Source organism: Grampus griseus, assembly GCF_964374135.1.
Source record: "Grampus griseus genome assembly, chromosome: 2".
NCBI lineage: Eukaryota > Metazoa > Chordata > Mammalia > Artiodactyla > Delphinidae > Grampus > Grampus griseus.
In genome coordinates this window covers 13928460-13944379 of record NC_139018.1, presented here as the reverse complement: position 1 = coordinate 13944379, position 15920 = coordinate 13928460, and the positions used below count along the sequence as shown (strand labels likewise).

At 48.5% G+C, this 15920-nt stretch overlaps 1 protein-coding gene across 2 annotated transcripts in view; it reads left to right on the top strand.

Moving 5' to 3' along the window:
- TDP1 (tyrosyl-DNA phosphodiesterase 1) overlaps window positions 1–15221 on the top strand; it is a gene marked incomplete at its 5' end in the record, with an annotated part of 70757 nt that extends 55536 nt beyond the window's left edge. The window contains 2 exons of one of the 2 annotated variants that reach the window (XM_082648003.1): window positions 8109–8217; window positions 15009–15221. In XM_082648003.1, the coding sequence (XP_082504129.1) occupies window positions 8109–8217; window positions 15009–15082 (183 nt within the window). In that variant the 3' untranslated portion in view covers window positions 15083–15221. The remainder of the gene's footprint in view (window positions 1–8108; window positions 8218–15008) is intronic. The other variant, XM_082648004.1, reaches the window with a different exon arrangement.
- Window positions 15222–15920: the final 699 nt, after the last annotated feature.

Here is a 15920-nt window from a genome sequence, read left to right as displayed (position 1 = left end):
CCTCCGCAGCCCCATCGGTAGATGGTTTCCATAGACAAGGAGGTGACTTCCCTAAGGTTCCACCGCTGAGTGGATCTAGCTCTCAAGCCTCCGTCTCTAACTGATCCTCCTGTGATCTCTCAGCTGTATCACAGGGAGGTAGGAGATTCTCAGCACCAGGGTAATAATACACAGTCATGTGGTGTGATTACAGTGGCTGTAGCTTCGAACTCAGGCTAGAATTAGCTCCCAGTAATCACCTAGGTAAAGGAGTAAATTCCGCGTCACTCTTGTTTGGCTTTTCATGTCAGCATTTGCAAAATTCTAGTCATTTCTACCTGTTCTGACCTTATCCCTCATCATAAAAATGATGCTAGGAAAGTATACTGCACTTCCAGGACCACTCAACCCTTCTAAGCTACTAATTTTTACCTCTAATATTGTTTCTGTTTGTACATTAGAGAAAGAATGGGCATAATCATTTAGAATCCCCAAATTGACTCTAGACTAGACCATTATTCCTATACTTTTGGAATAAGAGCGAGTCCCACTAGAGTGCATTCTAGGTAAAGTAGAGATTTAGTTATATATAAAGACCATCAGGCAAGAATATTAAAAAATGGACTCCCCCACCCCCACCCCGTCCTGTGCCAGCAGATTCAAGAGCGAGGCCCCCAGCAGGGGGACCCGTGTAGTTGACATACTGAGACAGTGGCTTCTCCAGCAGGCGGTTCCAGCATTAACGAGGACCCACACACTGCCGCTGTCCTGCTATCAGACTTTTTCCCATCTGGGCGGATCGTCGTGTCCTTTAGCAAATCGTAAGTGACTTGAGCAAAGCGCTGAGATGAGACGTGTGGACAGTACACAGGTATTTGACCTCGCCTCCTAAGGAGCTAAGGGTCGAGTTGAGCAAGAAGGTCATAGAAGTGAAGCAGACGCCTTGTTTGAGAGACGTCCCAGGTGTGAGCTTGGGTGCTCAGACATGTGAGGAGGGCACCTGGCCTGAGCATGCAGAACCCAGAGGGCTCAAAGTGGGTGTCCAAGTTCTTTTAGGTGCATTTTATAGACACGAACTTGAGCTGACATAGGCCCATAGAAGGGGGAGTGTCATGGAATCAAAGGAAGGGGGGAACAGCCGAGACGTGGGGGGGACGGGCCGGCCAGCTCTAGGGCCCAGGCAGCAGGCGGGCTCTCTGGGCTGCTGCCCCTGCTGTGACTCCACCACATGGCTTCTCAGCCCTGTGACCAGGGGTTCTGCATTTACAGTCACTGCGCAAGCTTGGGTCTGCCCCGCACGCCTCTCTCCTTCCCAACCCCGTCCCCCAGTTGGGGCCTGTTTCCAGAAAAGGGGGTTTGTTGTGAGCTAGGAAGCCACTCAAGAGGTAGGAACTTACTGCCAGAGGGTTTCACCTGTAAGTGGGTTGATGTGTGTTTTATCTGCAGAAAGCAGTTAAAGGGGATCTTGCAACATAGGAGACTTTGTCCTTAAGCCACTCTAACTCATCTGCTTCATTTACTGTTACGTGGAGCTTCTGGGAAAGTAGTAGACCTTTGTTTGCCCTCACAGAATTAACATTTATGGTTTTCACTTTGACGGCAACCTAAAGGTCTATGACAGGAGGTAATTAGTCATCTTGCTGAGGCTATAGGAGCACAGAATGAGACTTAGCTTGTGAAGGAGTGGCTGTCCGTCCTCAGAGTGCACGCCAGGCTCGTCACCGGACATCTGGCTGCCTGAGATGACCTCTTGTGCAGTCAGCTCCATAAGCACCTCCTGTGTCCTCTTTGGCTCCTCCTGGGAACACAGGGAGGAAGAGATGGACTCTTTGTTCTCAGGAAGCTTGTGGATAAGTAAAGGAAGCAGACCCAAGTTATCACAGTAGGTGATGAGAGCTATGGGGTGTCCAGAATATAAGGACTGAGAAGAGGGAGTGAGCAGTCTGCCTGCGGGGCTTGGGGAAGGCTTCATTTAGATGACGTTTGACCTGGGTCTTGAAAAATGAATGTGGGTTCAACCCACCATCAGGGGAGATGAGGCTCCCGGCCAGAGGGAACAGTGCACGTTATATTTGAGAAATAGCAACCAGCTCCACGTGCCTGGAAGGGGCCGGGGGTGGCCTGGGCTATGCGGTTGGAGTCCTGTTCTGAAGGAAGGTGGCAAGCAGGACGTGCTGGAGTGGACTTTGTCCCACGCGAATAGTGGAAAGCCATCAGTTTTGGTTTTTTTTTTTATGTTGGGGGTAGGAGTTTATTAATTTATTTATTTTTGCTGTGTTGGGTCTTCGTTTCTGTGCGAGGGCTTTCTCTAGTTGTGGCAAGCGGGGGCCACTCTTCATCGCAGTGCGCGGGCCTCTCACCGTCGCGGCCTCTCTTGTTGCGGAGCACAGGCTCCAGACGCGCAGGCTCAGTAGTTGTGGCTCACGGGCCCAGTTGCTCCATGGCATGTGGGATCCTCCCAGACCAGGGCTCGAACCTGTGTCTCCTGCATTAGCAGGCAGATTCTCAACCATTGCGCCACCAGGGAAGCCCAAGCCATCAGTTTTTTAAGCAGGGTTAGTGGTCTCATCAGGCCAGTTTTCAGAGAATTTGAATCTGTAAAACTTATCTCCCCTTAGGATTATAGTGTAATTTATATTATGCGAGGTACTTGAGGGGAAGGGCCTTGCAGATGCCGTCAAAATCATATCTTAATCACCTACACCACACTGTTATAAAATTCTGATTCTGGATGAATCGCTCTTTGCCTTCACCCACTGTCCCACCTCAGGGTGTAGGAAGTCATCCCCCACTCCTCGTTCTCCCCCCACATGTTTAATCACCTAGGCTTGTCATCCCCACTCCTAATGCTCCCTTAAATCTGTCACTTCTGGCCATCCCTGCTGCCACCGCGGCCAGACCTGCCTCCCGGCCCACTTCCTAGGCCACCTCCAAGTTGCTCAGCCCACTGCTGCCAGAACGTCTCCAGACCATGAATCTGGTCATGTCTCCCACCTGCTTCAAAACCTATGACCCTTAGCATGGCCTGCTTTCCCCTTTGTGGCCTGACTCCTGACTACTCGGGTCTGACCTCTTCCCTCTCGATCCTGGCCTTTCGTGTTCCAGCCACACAGAGCGACTGCCTCTCATTCTGGACCAGGCCCCTTAGCCTTCTCTGGAGAAACAGAACCAATAGGATATATAGATCCACATAGAAAGAGACTTACTGTGAGGAATCGGCCCACACGATTTTGGAGCGCAAGGAGTCCCAAGCTCTGCCGTCTGTGAGCTGGAGACCAGGAGGGCTGGTGGTGTGGGCCAGCCCGAGTCTGAAGGCCTGAGGACCAGGACCCCATGCTTTCCGTCCCAGTCTGAGTTTAGGAGAAGACAGATGTCCCAGCCAAGCAGCCCTTCCTCGGCCTTTTTGTTCCACTCAGTCCCCCTACTGGCTGGATGGTGCATCGTTGGTGGGGATCATCTTTACTCAGTCCACTGATTCAAATATTAACCCCATGCAGAAACTCCCTCAGAGATGCCCAGAGTGATGTTTACTGGTTACCTGGGTATCCCATGGCCCAGTCACGTTGACATGTAGAATGAGCCACCATACCACCCTTCTCAGCAGCCTTAATCCATAGCAGGAACGACCCCCTGAGGCCCCTAACCCCACCAGCCTCTCACATCTGCTCCAGGGGTCCCTCCTTTGTGCCCCACAGCCCTCAAGAACCGGGGCTTTTCCTATGTCCCCTGTGTTGTCATCGATGACTCATGTGTCTCCTTGACTGGGCTGGGAGCTGCTCTCACGGAGGGCCGGCACACGGGAGGCTCTTAGTGAAGTCTGTCGGTGTTGCTCCCTTGAGGTTCCCGGAGTACCCTCTCGCCTTTCTGTGAGGAGAACACGTGTGCAAAACAGTGGCTGCAGAGGCAACGTGGATTTAGTCCGAGGGGCGTCGGGTGCAGTAGGTGCTTAAGTGTGCTCATGAATCTCGTCGTGAGCAACTTGCAGCGTGGGATAGCTCACCTGTAGCTGTTCTGTGCAAACTAAAACGTACACACAGGCTCACGTTCGCTCTCACTCACAGAAGTCTATTGCCTTAACTACGAATGCCAATCCCTATATATTCATTTAATGTCTTAAAAATTTCGGTATTGGCCATAATCTTAAAAGAGTTACTGACAGTAAGGCAGTTTGTTGTGAAATGAAGCCCAGTGTGATTCCTTTCTTTTCTCCCTTCAGTACTATCAAGATAACGTCTTTTCATACCTTTAGTTACACATTTGCCAAAGAGTTACTTAGCACCCAGTTTTGTAGTCGTTCTTCTGACTGGACAGCATCCAAAATCCAGTTTCTTGAGATCAGCCCACCTTTGTGGCCCTTAGGCAGAACTGCATGTCCGAAAGGCCCACGTTTCTGAGTTAGCAGCAGCCAGAATTGCCACTTCTGTCCTTCACCAGTGGGCCATCCTGATCTCTGTGCTCCTGAACGCTGACTTGAGGCCAGCGTTGCAAACGGTCAGGTTTTGTGCCCAGAACGGCACAGTCTCAAACGCTGCAGAGGTGGTCGGCCAGAAGAAACCTGGCAGCTCCCCTTTCCTGCAGCCGTCATACAGGCCTGTCACTCAGGAACCAATGGCCGTGTGAAGGGACACGCTGTGTGGCCTACAAACTGCAGTGGGCGGAGAGCCAGCACTTCCCATTCATAATTAAGATGCCATTTGAAACTTCTGGGATTGATCTGGAAGCTGATAAGTCCCTGGTAACCGAGTATTGATTTTTTCCCATTTTTTTCTGCTGCTTTTAAATGAATGAATCAATAAACACATCATTACGAAATTAACCTGACTTGCCATAGAGCATGGAGTCAGTAGCTTTCCCTGTGATTAGGAACACTTGCAAGGGCTTTGGGGCTTAATGTCAAGGTACATTTGACTGTGTACCCAGCACTTGGCTGTTGTTGCTACATAGTAGGTGCTTAATAAATGTTTAATTGAAGACTTGATTCTTTTAATGTCTAACATCAATTTATCAGTTTTATTATGCTTTTTGAGTTGTCCCTTTAAGTGTATTTAACTTTTAGATTAGACTAATGCATTTAGGTTCAGAAAAATCTCAATATAGGAAAGATCATCTAATGATTTCAAAGACCAGCAGCTGTATTCCAAACCCTCAGGCATCTGTATTTCAGGGAGATAGAAATTTTCTCTCTTTGAACTCGGTGCATTTTGGTGTTTACTGAGTACGTACTTTGTCAGGCGCCGACTAGGCTGCCCAGCACTTTGTGTCTAGAACGCCTCCTACCTCTGGGAATAATGCACAGACCATCTCAGAATCATGGATCGATGTCCTGAACTCCTTCCTCCAGAGGAAGGTACCCTGAGCATCCCTGCCCTTGTCCCAGGGCTGAGAGCCAGCTCAGGCCCTGCTCAGCCCCAGGTTCATTTGCTCCCCAGATGGCGGGCTCTCTTTCCTACAGTCGGAGTCAAAAATGCTGCCACTAAATCCCCAAGAACTTTCAGTCTTCAAGGCTTTACTTTCTCTTTTCTCCATTCTGGTTAAACTATTTTATTGTCCCTCTGTTGCCAAAGATGGCTCTGGCTGGAAGAACTAATACAAGTGACAAGAGCTGCCACATTAACCCCCCCTCGTGCTCCCTGCACCACCTCTGACAGCCTGCCTTGGGTCCAGCACATGGGTTCAGGGCTCTCAGCGTTTCCCAGGGCTCACAGCTGGGCAACACTGTTTCAGGTGGTGTTTCTTTGTAACTTCTCATGTTCTCTGACTCAGCGAATAGAGCCACGTCCTGGCATTCCACTGCTGCCACTCGCCCATCCCCATCCGATCCCATCTGCCCAGGCACGAATTCTTTTTTTTTGTTTTTTGTTTTGGCCACTCCATGCAGCATACAACATCTTAGTTCCCCAAGCAGAGATCGAAGCCATGCTCCCTGCAGTGGAAGCGTGGAGTCTTCCTTCAAAACCCTCTGCAGCCTGTCTCTGCATTTCTTCTCTGGTGTCCCAGGCTCTCCTCCTGGGCATTGCTTCACTCGCTGTCCCCCTGAAATGCCAGCTCTTTGCTTTTCCAGCTCCGCCTTTGGTCATGCCGGTCTCCCTCTGATGCTCTTCCCTACCAGCTCTCTGTCTATCGAAATTACATCAATTTTTCAAGGCCCAGCAAAAATATTTTCTACAGACCCTTTTCTTAACCTGCCACTGGCAGGAGGCCATTTCTTCCCTTTCTGCCTAGAGTTTGTGCCCGGCGTCTGTCACGTGTTGCCTTTCACGGAGTTACTAACCACCATCTTGGTTGGTGCTGTCACCCCTACCTTCCTGTAGGTCTTCACTGGCACAAAGCACTTTTGTGCATCTTGTTGCATTTGCTTCTATGCAGACGCCTATAAAGTAAGCAGGGAAGGTACTTTAATCCCATTTTTGCAGCTCAATATTGCTTGACCAGCTATGCACCAAGACTTGTGCTAGGTGTTGAAGTAAGAAATGTTAATATGGTAACATCCAGAAAGTTATTATTCCAATTTTACAAATGAGGAAATTGAGGCCTAGTGAATAAGTGGCCAAGTGTCCCACTGACCATCTTTTTTAGTTCCTAGCACACGCAAGCTCTTTGCCACCTCTGGGCCATTGCAGATGCTGTTCCCTCCTCCTGGAACTTTTTTTTTTTTTAATTTGACTGCACCAGGTCTTCATTGCAGCATGCAGGATCTTCGTTGCAGCATGTGGACTTCTTAGTTGCAGCATGCAAACTCTTACTTGAGGCATGCGGGATCTAGTTCCCAGACCAGGGATCAAACCCAGGCCCCCTGCATTGGGAGTGTGGAGTCTTACCCGCTGGACCACCAGGGAAGTCCCTGGAACGTTATTTCCACTCTCAACTGACCAAACACTATTAACTTTTCAGAGTTTAATTAAAATGTCACTTTTTTAGGGAGGCTTCCGCTGAGCACCCCCTTGCCCGCATATCTAAAACAGGCCTACTATTCTGTCTTCTAGGACTCCTCTGTTTTTCTCTAGCGCTTATAAAAAATTGTAGTTATTTATTTTACTTCTATAAATGCATTTGTTTAATGTCTCACTACTAGACTGTACATGCCACGAGAACAGGGATTGTGATAATTGTTCGGACTCCTGTGCACTCAGTGCCCAGCACCCATACCTGACACAAAAGAGGGACTCAAGAAATAATGTGTGGGATGAATGAATGCAAATGTGAGCTATTCACACAGCCCGTAAATACCAGCACAGAGACTCAACTCAGGTTGCCCAAAGCCCAGGTCCACACAGCCCTGACACTTACCTCATCTTCCGAAGAACTGTAGTTGTAGCTCTTTATGTGGGTTCGTAGACGTTAGCACTGTTTGATATGTGGGTATTTAGGATGAGAAGGGTGGATCTGTGCGTGAATGGGTGGCCAGAGGAATGAGGCAAAAACAGAATGCCAGGATCATCCGGGAAGGGGGCCAGGAGATGATCGATGCGTGGAGGCCTGGGGAGGGCAAAGCCGATGTAGTAGGCACCCCCACTACCGGGCAGGCCCTGTGTGAGGAGGCAGTGCAGTGTGTACGTCGGCCTGGGTGTGGCACCTATAGTTGCACCCTGATTCAGATCCAGAGTTAATAGTAGGCTATTCTCGAGTTCCTGGGATAAACCTTCCATTTTGACGGGTCTTGAAGAGTTCTCACTTTTATGTTCCTATCCCATCATATTGGACACTTTCATGATACATGAAAGCAACTTTCATTCTTCACCAGAGTGAGCAGTCCATTTCTATAGATAGCAATATCGAAAGTATTCAGAGGTATTTTTACACAGTGTCTTCTACACACTCCTTGCTGCTGTACACAGAGGTTAGTAGAAATCGGCTGTAACATCCAAAATTGTTTTTCTCTTATGTCTTTTTATCTTTTATTAGACTTTTGCAAACTTTGCTATAATTTATTTTCTGACATTTGGACCTCTTATTTTTTAGGAAAGAATATTTGGGGGAGTGTTGTAAATATATTTGACCCACTGAATATCAAAAATAGCACTGAAATAACAAAAATAGCTCTGAATTTTGTTGTATCATAAAAATATAATTGCTTCTTGCTATCTTTTTCCAGAAAATGAGATGCAATTATAGATTCTCTGTGTCTGCAGGGCCTGGACAGTTTCAGAGTGAAACAGAAATTCTTCTCAGGGAGCCAGGAGCCAACAGCCTCCTTTCCTGTGCCGTATGACCTGCCTCCAGAACTGTATGGAAGTAAAGGTGAGACACTGGTGAAAGAAAACCTTGGGTGTGTGTACCAGAGCAGAAACAGACAGAGCCCAGGGAAAGCCATTGGGTTGAGCTCTCCCTGGGAGCCCAGCTCGTGGGTGGCCCTGGAAGCGCAGGTTTTTGCAGAGTCTCCCTTGCTGCCCTGTGTGTGGCCACCGGAGCCGCAGTTCTCAAACTGGTTGGTCTCAGAACCCCTCTACATTTTATTACTCAGGACCACAAAGGGCTTTTGTTTACGTGGGCTTTTATAGCTATTGATACGTATCATATCAGCAATTAAAACCAATGAATTTTTAAATATTTATTAACTTATATAAAGATACTAATAAACCCATTTGTATATTTAAAGATATATAAAATGACTATTCCCCAAAACAAGTTAGTTTGGAAGATGGCATCGTTTACCTTTTTTGCAGACCCCTTTATCATCTGGGTTAACAGCCGGATTCTCACGGCTGCTCTGTTGTGTTATCACACAGGTTGTGTAGCGTCTGTACACTCACGTGAAAGTGACAAGTAATGGCTTAATGCTATGTTGACAGTAATTTTGACTTTACAGGTATTTCCCCCTCCCCAACCCCCTTAAAAAGTAGGTCCCCAGGCCACACACTCTGAGAACTGCTGTGCTAGGTGAGGACTTCAAGGGCAGCGACCAGGTATTTTTCACAAGAGAAAGCCAGTGGGGTATTGGTCCAGGTCGCCAGCGCTTTTGGGAGGAAGGCTGGCTGGGATGCGGACACCACCTCATCCCAGCTCTGACCCAGCCCCGCCGGCCGCAGGGCTGCTCTGCTCAGCCCCAGAAAATCTGTCTTTGGGGTGAGTTCACACTTCACCAAGCTCACCCCGGAGGAGATGCGTAATCGGGACAAGCTTATTAATTTAAAATGGCAGATTCTTATATCACTGTGGCTGGCGTATTTTCCCCTGGGCGGTAGAGGCCTACACAGGTAGCCAGATTGTAATCTGTGGTTTTTGAGAGAAGGCTGAATGTGAACAGGGGATTTGGTTTTTGATTTGGTAAGTTTTGATGGTGCCACCCCATTAATATTCCAAACTCTCGGATTCCCTAACGGAGTCAGTCTTGCCCCAGTGGGTCCCTTCCTTCCCTGAGCGATGCTGGTTGGGTTCTAGCTACCCCCCCCCCCGCCCTCACTCGCCCTTTTGGCTTTTGTGGTGAACCAAACCTGCCCTTCTGATGGACCCATTTCTCAGATTGTATTGGCACACCTGGCAGAGTGCATCCTGCCTCGCCCAGGTGACTTCATCTCTCTCTGATCAGTCGTGTGGATGCTGTTTCGGAAGGTATTCTTGTTCCCTTCCTTCCAAGCCGTGTGCGGTTTTCTGAGTCCTCTAAGTGTGTTGTAAGTTCACACACGTTCACTTTTCACTAGCAAGAGGTTTTACCAGAATTTCAAGAAATCCGTGACCACTCCTCCCCACCCTCCAACCCACAGATGCTTTAGATCCAGGCCGTGTTTATGTGCCAGACAACTTATGAAGTGACCTTGGGCAGTGGCTTGTATTCTCTAGGCCTTAGTGTCTCTGTTTGCAAAATGAGAACATGAGAGTGCATAGCTCACTGTTGAAGAGTGACCGAGATATGGTCTAGAAAGCGTCTAACCCAGCGTCCAGCTCAGAGTTAGCAGCTGATTTCTGTTAGCCATTGTTTCTGTTATTTAAAATGTCCAGTTCAGTTATAACAGTGGATTGATGGCCATCCCTCCCCCTCCTCCTGAAGAGCTGACATTCAGAAGAGCCTGAGGCTTGTGCAGGACAGTCCCTAACCCAGGACATGACCCAGTGAGTGACCTTCCCCCCTTCTGGCTTTGCGCTGCACCTCTGTCTTCTCTCCCTTTCTCTGCTCTTCATGTCCCTCACCCCAACCCCCAACCTGAGTGCTCCTGAATAAACAGGTTGGAGGTGGGAAGAACTAACTGTGACAGCCTTATTTAGGCTTAGCCTCCTGCAGTCTGGCCTCAGGCATTGTACCTCCCACCCGCAGCCAGGAACCTTGGCTGGAATTTCACCCCCTCCCTTTAATACTAATCTCCAGAGGACTGTAAAAGCAAGAATGGAAGAGGTAGAGGAGCCTTAAAAATATCCTGAGGTTCCCTCAGTTCCACTAGAAAAAGCATTCCCAAGAACTTAAACGTTTACAACTAGGTAGTGACTTAGACCATGTAATGAAAATGGTAATCCTTTTATTTGACCAGCAAGCAGAAGTTTTCCATTGTTTAAGTGAGTTTTCTATTTTTTACGCATTTCCTTTGAAAGACATATGCGAGAGAGACTGGAACATTTTAGTTTTTTTTATCAGTACTATTTTACCTTCCACACTGCTTTACTAGCATGTAGAATAATGCCAGGGATTCAGATATCACCATTTCCTGTAAAGCCAACATTCGGGGGAGTCATGTGCACCTTAAAAAAGGCATCTTGGGCTTCCCTGGTGGTGCAGTGGTTAAGAATCCGCCTGCCAATGAAGGGGACACAGGTTCAATCCCTGGTCCGGGAAGATCCCACATGCCGCGGAGCAACTAAGCCCGTGCGCCACAACTACTGAGCCTGTGCTCTAGAGCCCGCAAGCCATAACTACTGAAGCCTGCATGCCTAGAGCCCGTGCTCTGCAACAAGAGAAGCAACTGCAGTGAGAAGGCCACGCTCCGCGACAAAGAGTAGCCCCCACTCACTACAACTAGAGAAAGCCCGGGCACAGCAACAAAGACCCAACACAGCCAAAAATAAATAAATGTTAAAAAAAAAAAAAAAAAAGGCATCTTACCAGTGCTTGGAAAAGTTGAGTGGTTAAGAACATTTCAAAAACACTGTATTTGGGACTTGCCTGTTGGTGCAGTGGTTAAGAATCCGCCTGCCAGTGCAGAGGACACGGGTTTGAGCCCTGGTCCGGGAAGATCCCACATGCTGCGGAGCAGCTAAGCCCGTGCGCCACAACTACTGAGCCTGCGCTCCAGAGCCTGTGAGCCACAACTCCTGAAGCCAGGGCGCCTAGAGCCCGTGCTCTGCAACAAGAGAAGCCACCAAAATGAGAAGCCCGTGCACCGCAAGGAAGAGTAGCCCCCACTCAGCGCAACTAGAGAAAGCCCGCACACAGCAACGAAGACCCAACGCAGCCGAAAATAAATAAATTAAAAAAAAAAAAGCACTGCATTTGAATAAGTGATTTTCAAGCCACTTCAACATATATAAGATCTTTTTCAGTATTTTTTAAGTCGGGAGACTATAAGAAAAGCTTAGCAGAGAAATATACTAATGTGAACAAATCACGGTTGGATGCAAGAGACCACCAGACATCCTGACACCAAGAAACTGATCAAATTAAACAAAAACAAAGACTCAGCTGCAGGGGTACCTGCTTCATGCTTGCTGCTTATCCTCTCTCCCCACAGGTGTATCATTGAGAACCTGCTGTGTACAGATACCAGCGAGGTGGTTGGAATAGATCAGTGAACAAGACACACAAATCCTTGCCCTCCTTGAGTTTATATTACTCCTCCCATGAAAAGTTACACGTACTCAAACCCATTTTACAACAGGAACTGTGTTTTTAAAAGAAAACACTTACAAAGCAAAATCACTAACATTGTAAATCACATGCTGTAGCATGCAGTCCCTGACCACAGGGACACACAGAGGGAACCATGCCCCCCAGGTTGTCCTTCGTCCTCCCCCACCGTGGCCCTAACACAGGCCTCACCCGGACTCTCACCCGGACCGTGCTGCTCTTTATTTCCCTGGTTCTGCACTCCTCCCCCTGGATGCCATCTTCCACGCCGCTGCCAGGCTCCTCTGATCGTTCCCTCTCCTGTTTTAAATCCTTTCATCCTATTCCAGAAAAAAAAAAAAAAAAAGGCGATTTTCATCCCCTTTAGCCTCAGACCCCAAACAGATTCTGTGAAAATCACCGTTAGAATTTGACAAAGGTGCACATTGCCAGGCCCCAGCCCAGACCTACTGAAACGAGCTCTCCAGGGGTGGGTCCCAGAAAAACATGCCAGCAATTCCCACATCAGCCCAGTCAGGGAGCTGCTGCACAGACACAGTGGGGTTCAGCGTCCCAGCAGCAGGGCGTGCCTGCTTGTCTGCTGCCCCCTGGACCGTTAACTTGAGAGGCCTTCGTGTTTGGCTCGCGGAGTCCAGGCATCTAACCAGCACTACCCAGTATTTCACATACACATGTGACTGTATCATGCGAGGCAAGTTGTTCTCTCACGGGACAGTTTAGGAGGATTGCCTAAAACAGGCCTTCATCTGGGCCAGTGAGTGGTAATGGCTGATTTCCAGTAGTAATGGGTAAAAAGACACAACAGAATCATAACCCCCCTCTTTTCGCCTTCCTCTTGGCCCTTTCTGTGGCCTTCCCCCACGGTAGTGGAAGGCCTTGCAGCTGGCATGGAGAGGCTCTGCCCGGGAGGTGCAGACATTTGCTCATTTATAAAGCAGAGCCTCGGGGATTTGCCAGGAGCGTGGTTTCCAGGTCCTCGCTTGGTCATCGTTGGCTAAATTTGAGGGAAAGGAATAGTCATCCCTTGGTATCTGCCAGGGATTGGTCATGGTCCCACCTTGGATCCCAGAATCCACAGATACTCAAGCCCCATAGTGAGCCATCTGTATCTGCAGTTCCACATCCCCAGATTCAACCAACCACTGATCGTGTAGTGTGTATTTACTGAAAAAAATCGCATATAAGTGGACCCTCACTGTTCAAGCCCAAGTTGTTCAAGGGTCCACTGTAAATGCAGTGGTGGTCTTTAAGTTACAGCCTCACTGGCAAATGTCTGTATCACAGATCTGCACTGGTGAAGAATCTCTCTAATGGCTACTCATATAGCAAGGAATGGGGGGTCTTCTGCCTGGGGGATGAAGCAGAGCAGACATTGCCCAACAGAGCAGTTTGCAGGGAAAGAGGTAAATAAGGGGAAGTCCAGCCACAGAAGATGATGTTTCCAATGGAAGAGAGTGGGTGCTTTCTTAAGGCCAGTGAGTAGCCGCGGAGTCAAGTTGCCAGCCCTGCTAGTCCCTTACCTCTTAAGAAACTTAATTACCAGAAAGTGTGGTTTCATGCTTTCAAACCATCTCAAGGCCAAAGGGGAGAGAACAGCGTTCTGATAACTTGTTGCCATCTTTGGCATTCTTTTCCTGCACTTCCTGCTGGGAGCTTCCATTTGCATACTTGCCCAGTGATTATTCAAAACAAACAGCGAGGCTGGGTGGAAGGAGCAACAGATACCATTGTTTGCCGGGTCGGCCTCCAAGGTACCGTCTGCCTCTGTTCAAGAAAAGGAGAAACCCTCCCCCGGGGCTGCGGGCGGTGCCAGCGAGCAGCTGCTGCAGTGGGATGGTCCATCTCAGCTGACCTGCCAAGTGGCCAGCTTACTATAAGCACGCAGCCCTTCCATCTCTCTGTATTTCTCAGAACAATAGTATGGGGGGTTATTTTTAATCCTTGCAGTGTATTTATACCCTACCCATATATTTTTTTAATTAAATAATTTATTTTTGGCTGCATTGGGTCTCCGTTGCTGCCCGTGGGCTTTCTCTAGTTGTTGAGAGCAGGGGCTACTCTTCATAGTGGTGCTTGGGCCTCTCATTGCGGTGGCTTCTCAGAGCAGGGGCTCTAGGTGCTCGGGCTTCAGTAGTTGTGGTGCACTGGCTCAGTAGTTGTGGCTCACGGGCTCTAGAGCGCAGGCTCAGTAGTTGTGGCACACGGGCTTTGTTGCTCCGCAGCATGTGGGATCTTCCCGGACCAGGGCTTGAACCCATGTCCCCTGCATTGACAGGTGGATTGTTAACCACTGCGCCACCAGGGAAGTCCCTACCCCCTACCCATATTATGATGGTTCTTTTTGAAATGGTTTGACTCTGGCAGCCATGTGTGGTAAAAGAGATTTGTTCCAATTTTTTCAATTTGTGAAACATCAGTTAAAAGGAAGAAAAGTTCACACATATTGAGCACCTACAACATGCCAGGAACTTTCACAGATGTTCTCTCATTCATGCTTCACAATAATCCTGGGAGGTTGCTAATGTCATTACTTCCCATTTCAGAGATAGGGAACCTGAGGCCAAAATCCACATGCCTTCCTCAGGCTGCAGAGAAGGATGGAGGCAGGATTTGAGCCTAGGTCACCTTTCCGTTGTACCATTCCAAGGCTTGTTGCTTTTCTCAACGTGGGTCTACGGTCATTGTACAGAGACCTTTCTGCCTTATCAATCACTAGCCTTAAGTTACAGAACAAAACCATTTCAGGGATGTGATGCTGGGCCTCTTGGTTCTGTGCGACCGTGACCAGCTGCTGAGAGCAGAAAAATGGCCTTTGACTGTACCCATTGTCACTGTTGGTTTCTCCAGGTTCTTAAAAGAAGAAAATGAGCTGCCCTCATTTGTTACATTCTCTCTGTGTGCAACACTGCGTCTTGTGCACTACACGGGTTTATTTCGTTTAATCCTCCTGACAGCTCCACAACTTAGATACACATAAGGAAACTGAGGCTCAGAGAGGTGAAGTGACTTGTCAACGTAAGTGGCAAGCCAGCATTCACCCCGGGCTTCAGCCTGCTCCCATGTTCACTCACCCGTGTCTTAACATGAACCTTTACTACAAGCTCTTACCTGTAAGGGCTCTGGTCGGGGCTTGATTCAGAAAAGGCTCTTCATGATTTGTAGACTCCGGCCCATGAGTAGTTTTATCCTGTCAGGTGGGTGAATTTTCTGTAATCCTATTTAAATCAGTATTATACTTATGTAATTTTTTTTCCCCCAGATCGGCCTTGGATTTGGAACATTCCTTATGTCAAAGCACCAGATACACACGGGAACATGTGGGTTCCCTCCTGAGAGCAGTAAAGTACTGTGAAGTTGACGTGTAAGGCATTGAACCCCAAACATTGGATGTTCTTGTTTGCACTGGGTGTTCACTTTTCTTAATGTTTTACCTGCCCCCCTACAAAACTCTTTGCAAAAGTCGAGATTTCAAACACAGATGTTGGTTATCCTTTTAATGACCATTGTTAACATTCTCACTTTAAAAAATTATATATTTTCTTAATTCCCTTTTCTATGCTTTGGAATGAAAGCTATTAAACTTCACCACGTTAAAAGAATATATAGGTGTAAAATGATCTTCCTAATGATGAGGACTTTTCACGGCGGTGTCGGCGCTTGTGAATTGAAGGTTGACTTGTGTCAGTTGTGCTCTGTCAGGAGAGGTGCTCTGGATTCAGCTGGAACTTCTCAGAGCAGGAACGTGACCTCTCACCCAGCCCTTTCTCAGCTTTCTTAGTGTGTCTCGGGGTTGCTGGAGGGAGTCTGGGGTGTGTCGGCTGGTGCGGCTACCCCGACGCCATGGGCCGTGTTGACCGTCGTCACCCTGCAGCTTTAGACGACGTTTCATCCCCCCTGCCCCCGGCCGTGCTGGCTGCCTTCCCGCTCAAGGACCACCTGCCCTCCCCTCACCCATTCCCCACAGTGCACGGTGTCTCCTCCATCCCCAGAAATGTCCACAAAAGACAGCTCGCCGGATCGTAAAAAAGCACACAAGTATTTCACTCAGAAGAGCCCCTGAACGGTGAACTGATTGGGTGCCTTTAATTCACAAGTGAGGGAACTGAGGCCCAGAAAGGTTCAGGACGTCCCCCAGGCCCCAGCTGCCTGGGTCAGAGCGACGAGCATCTTC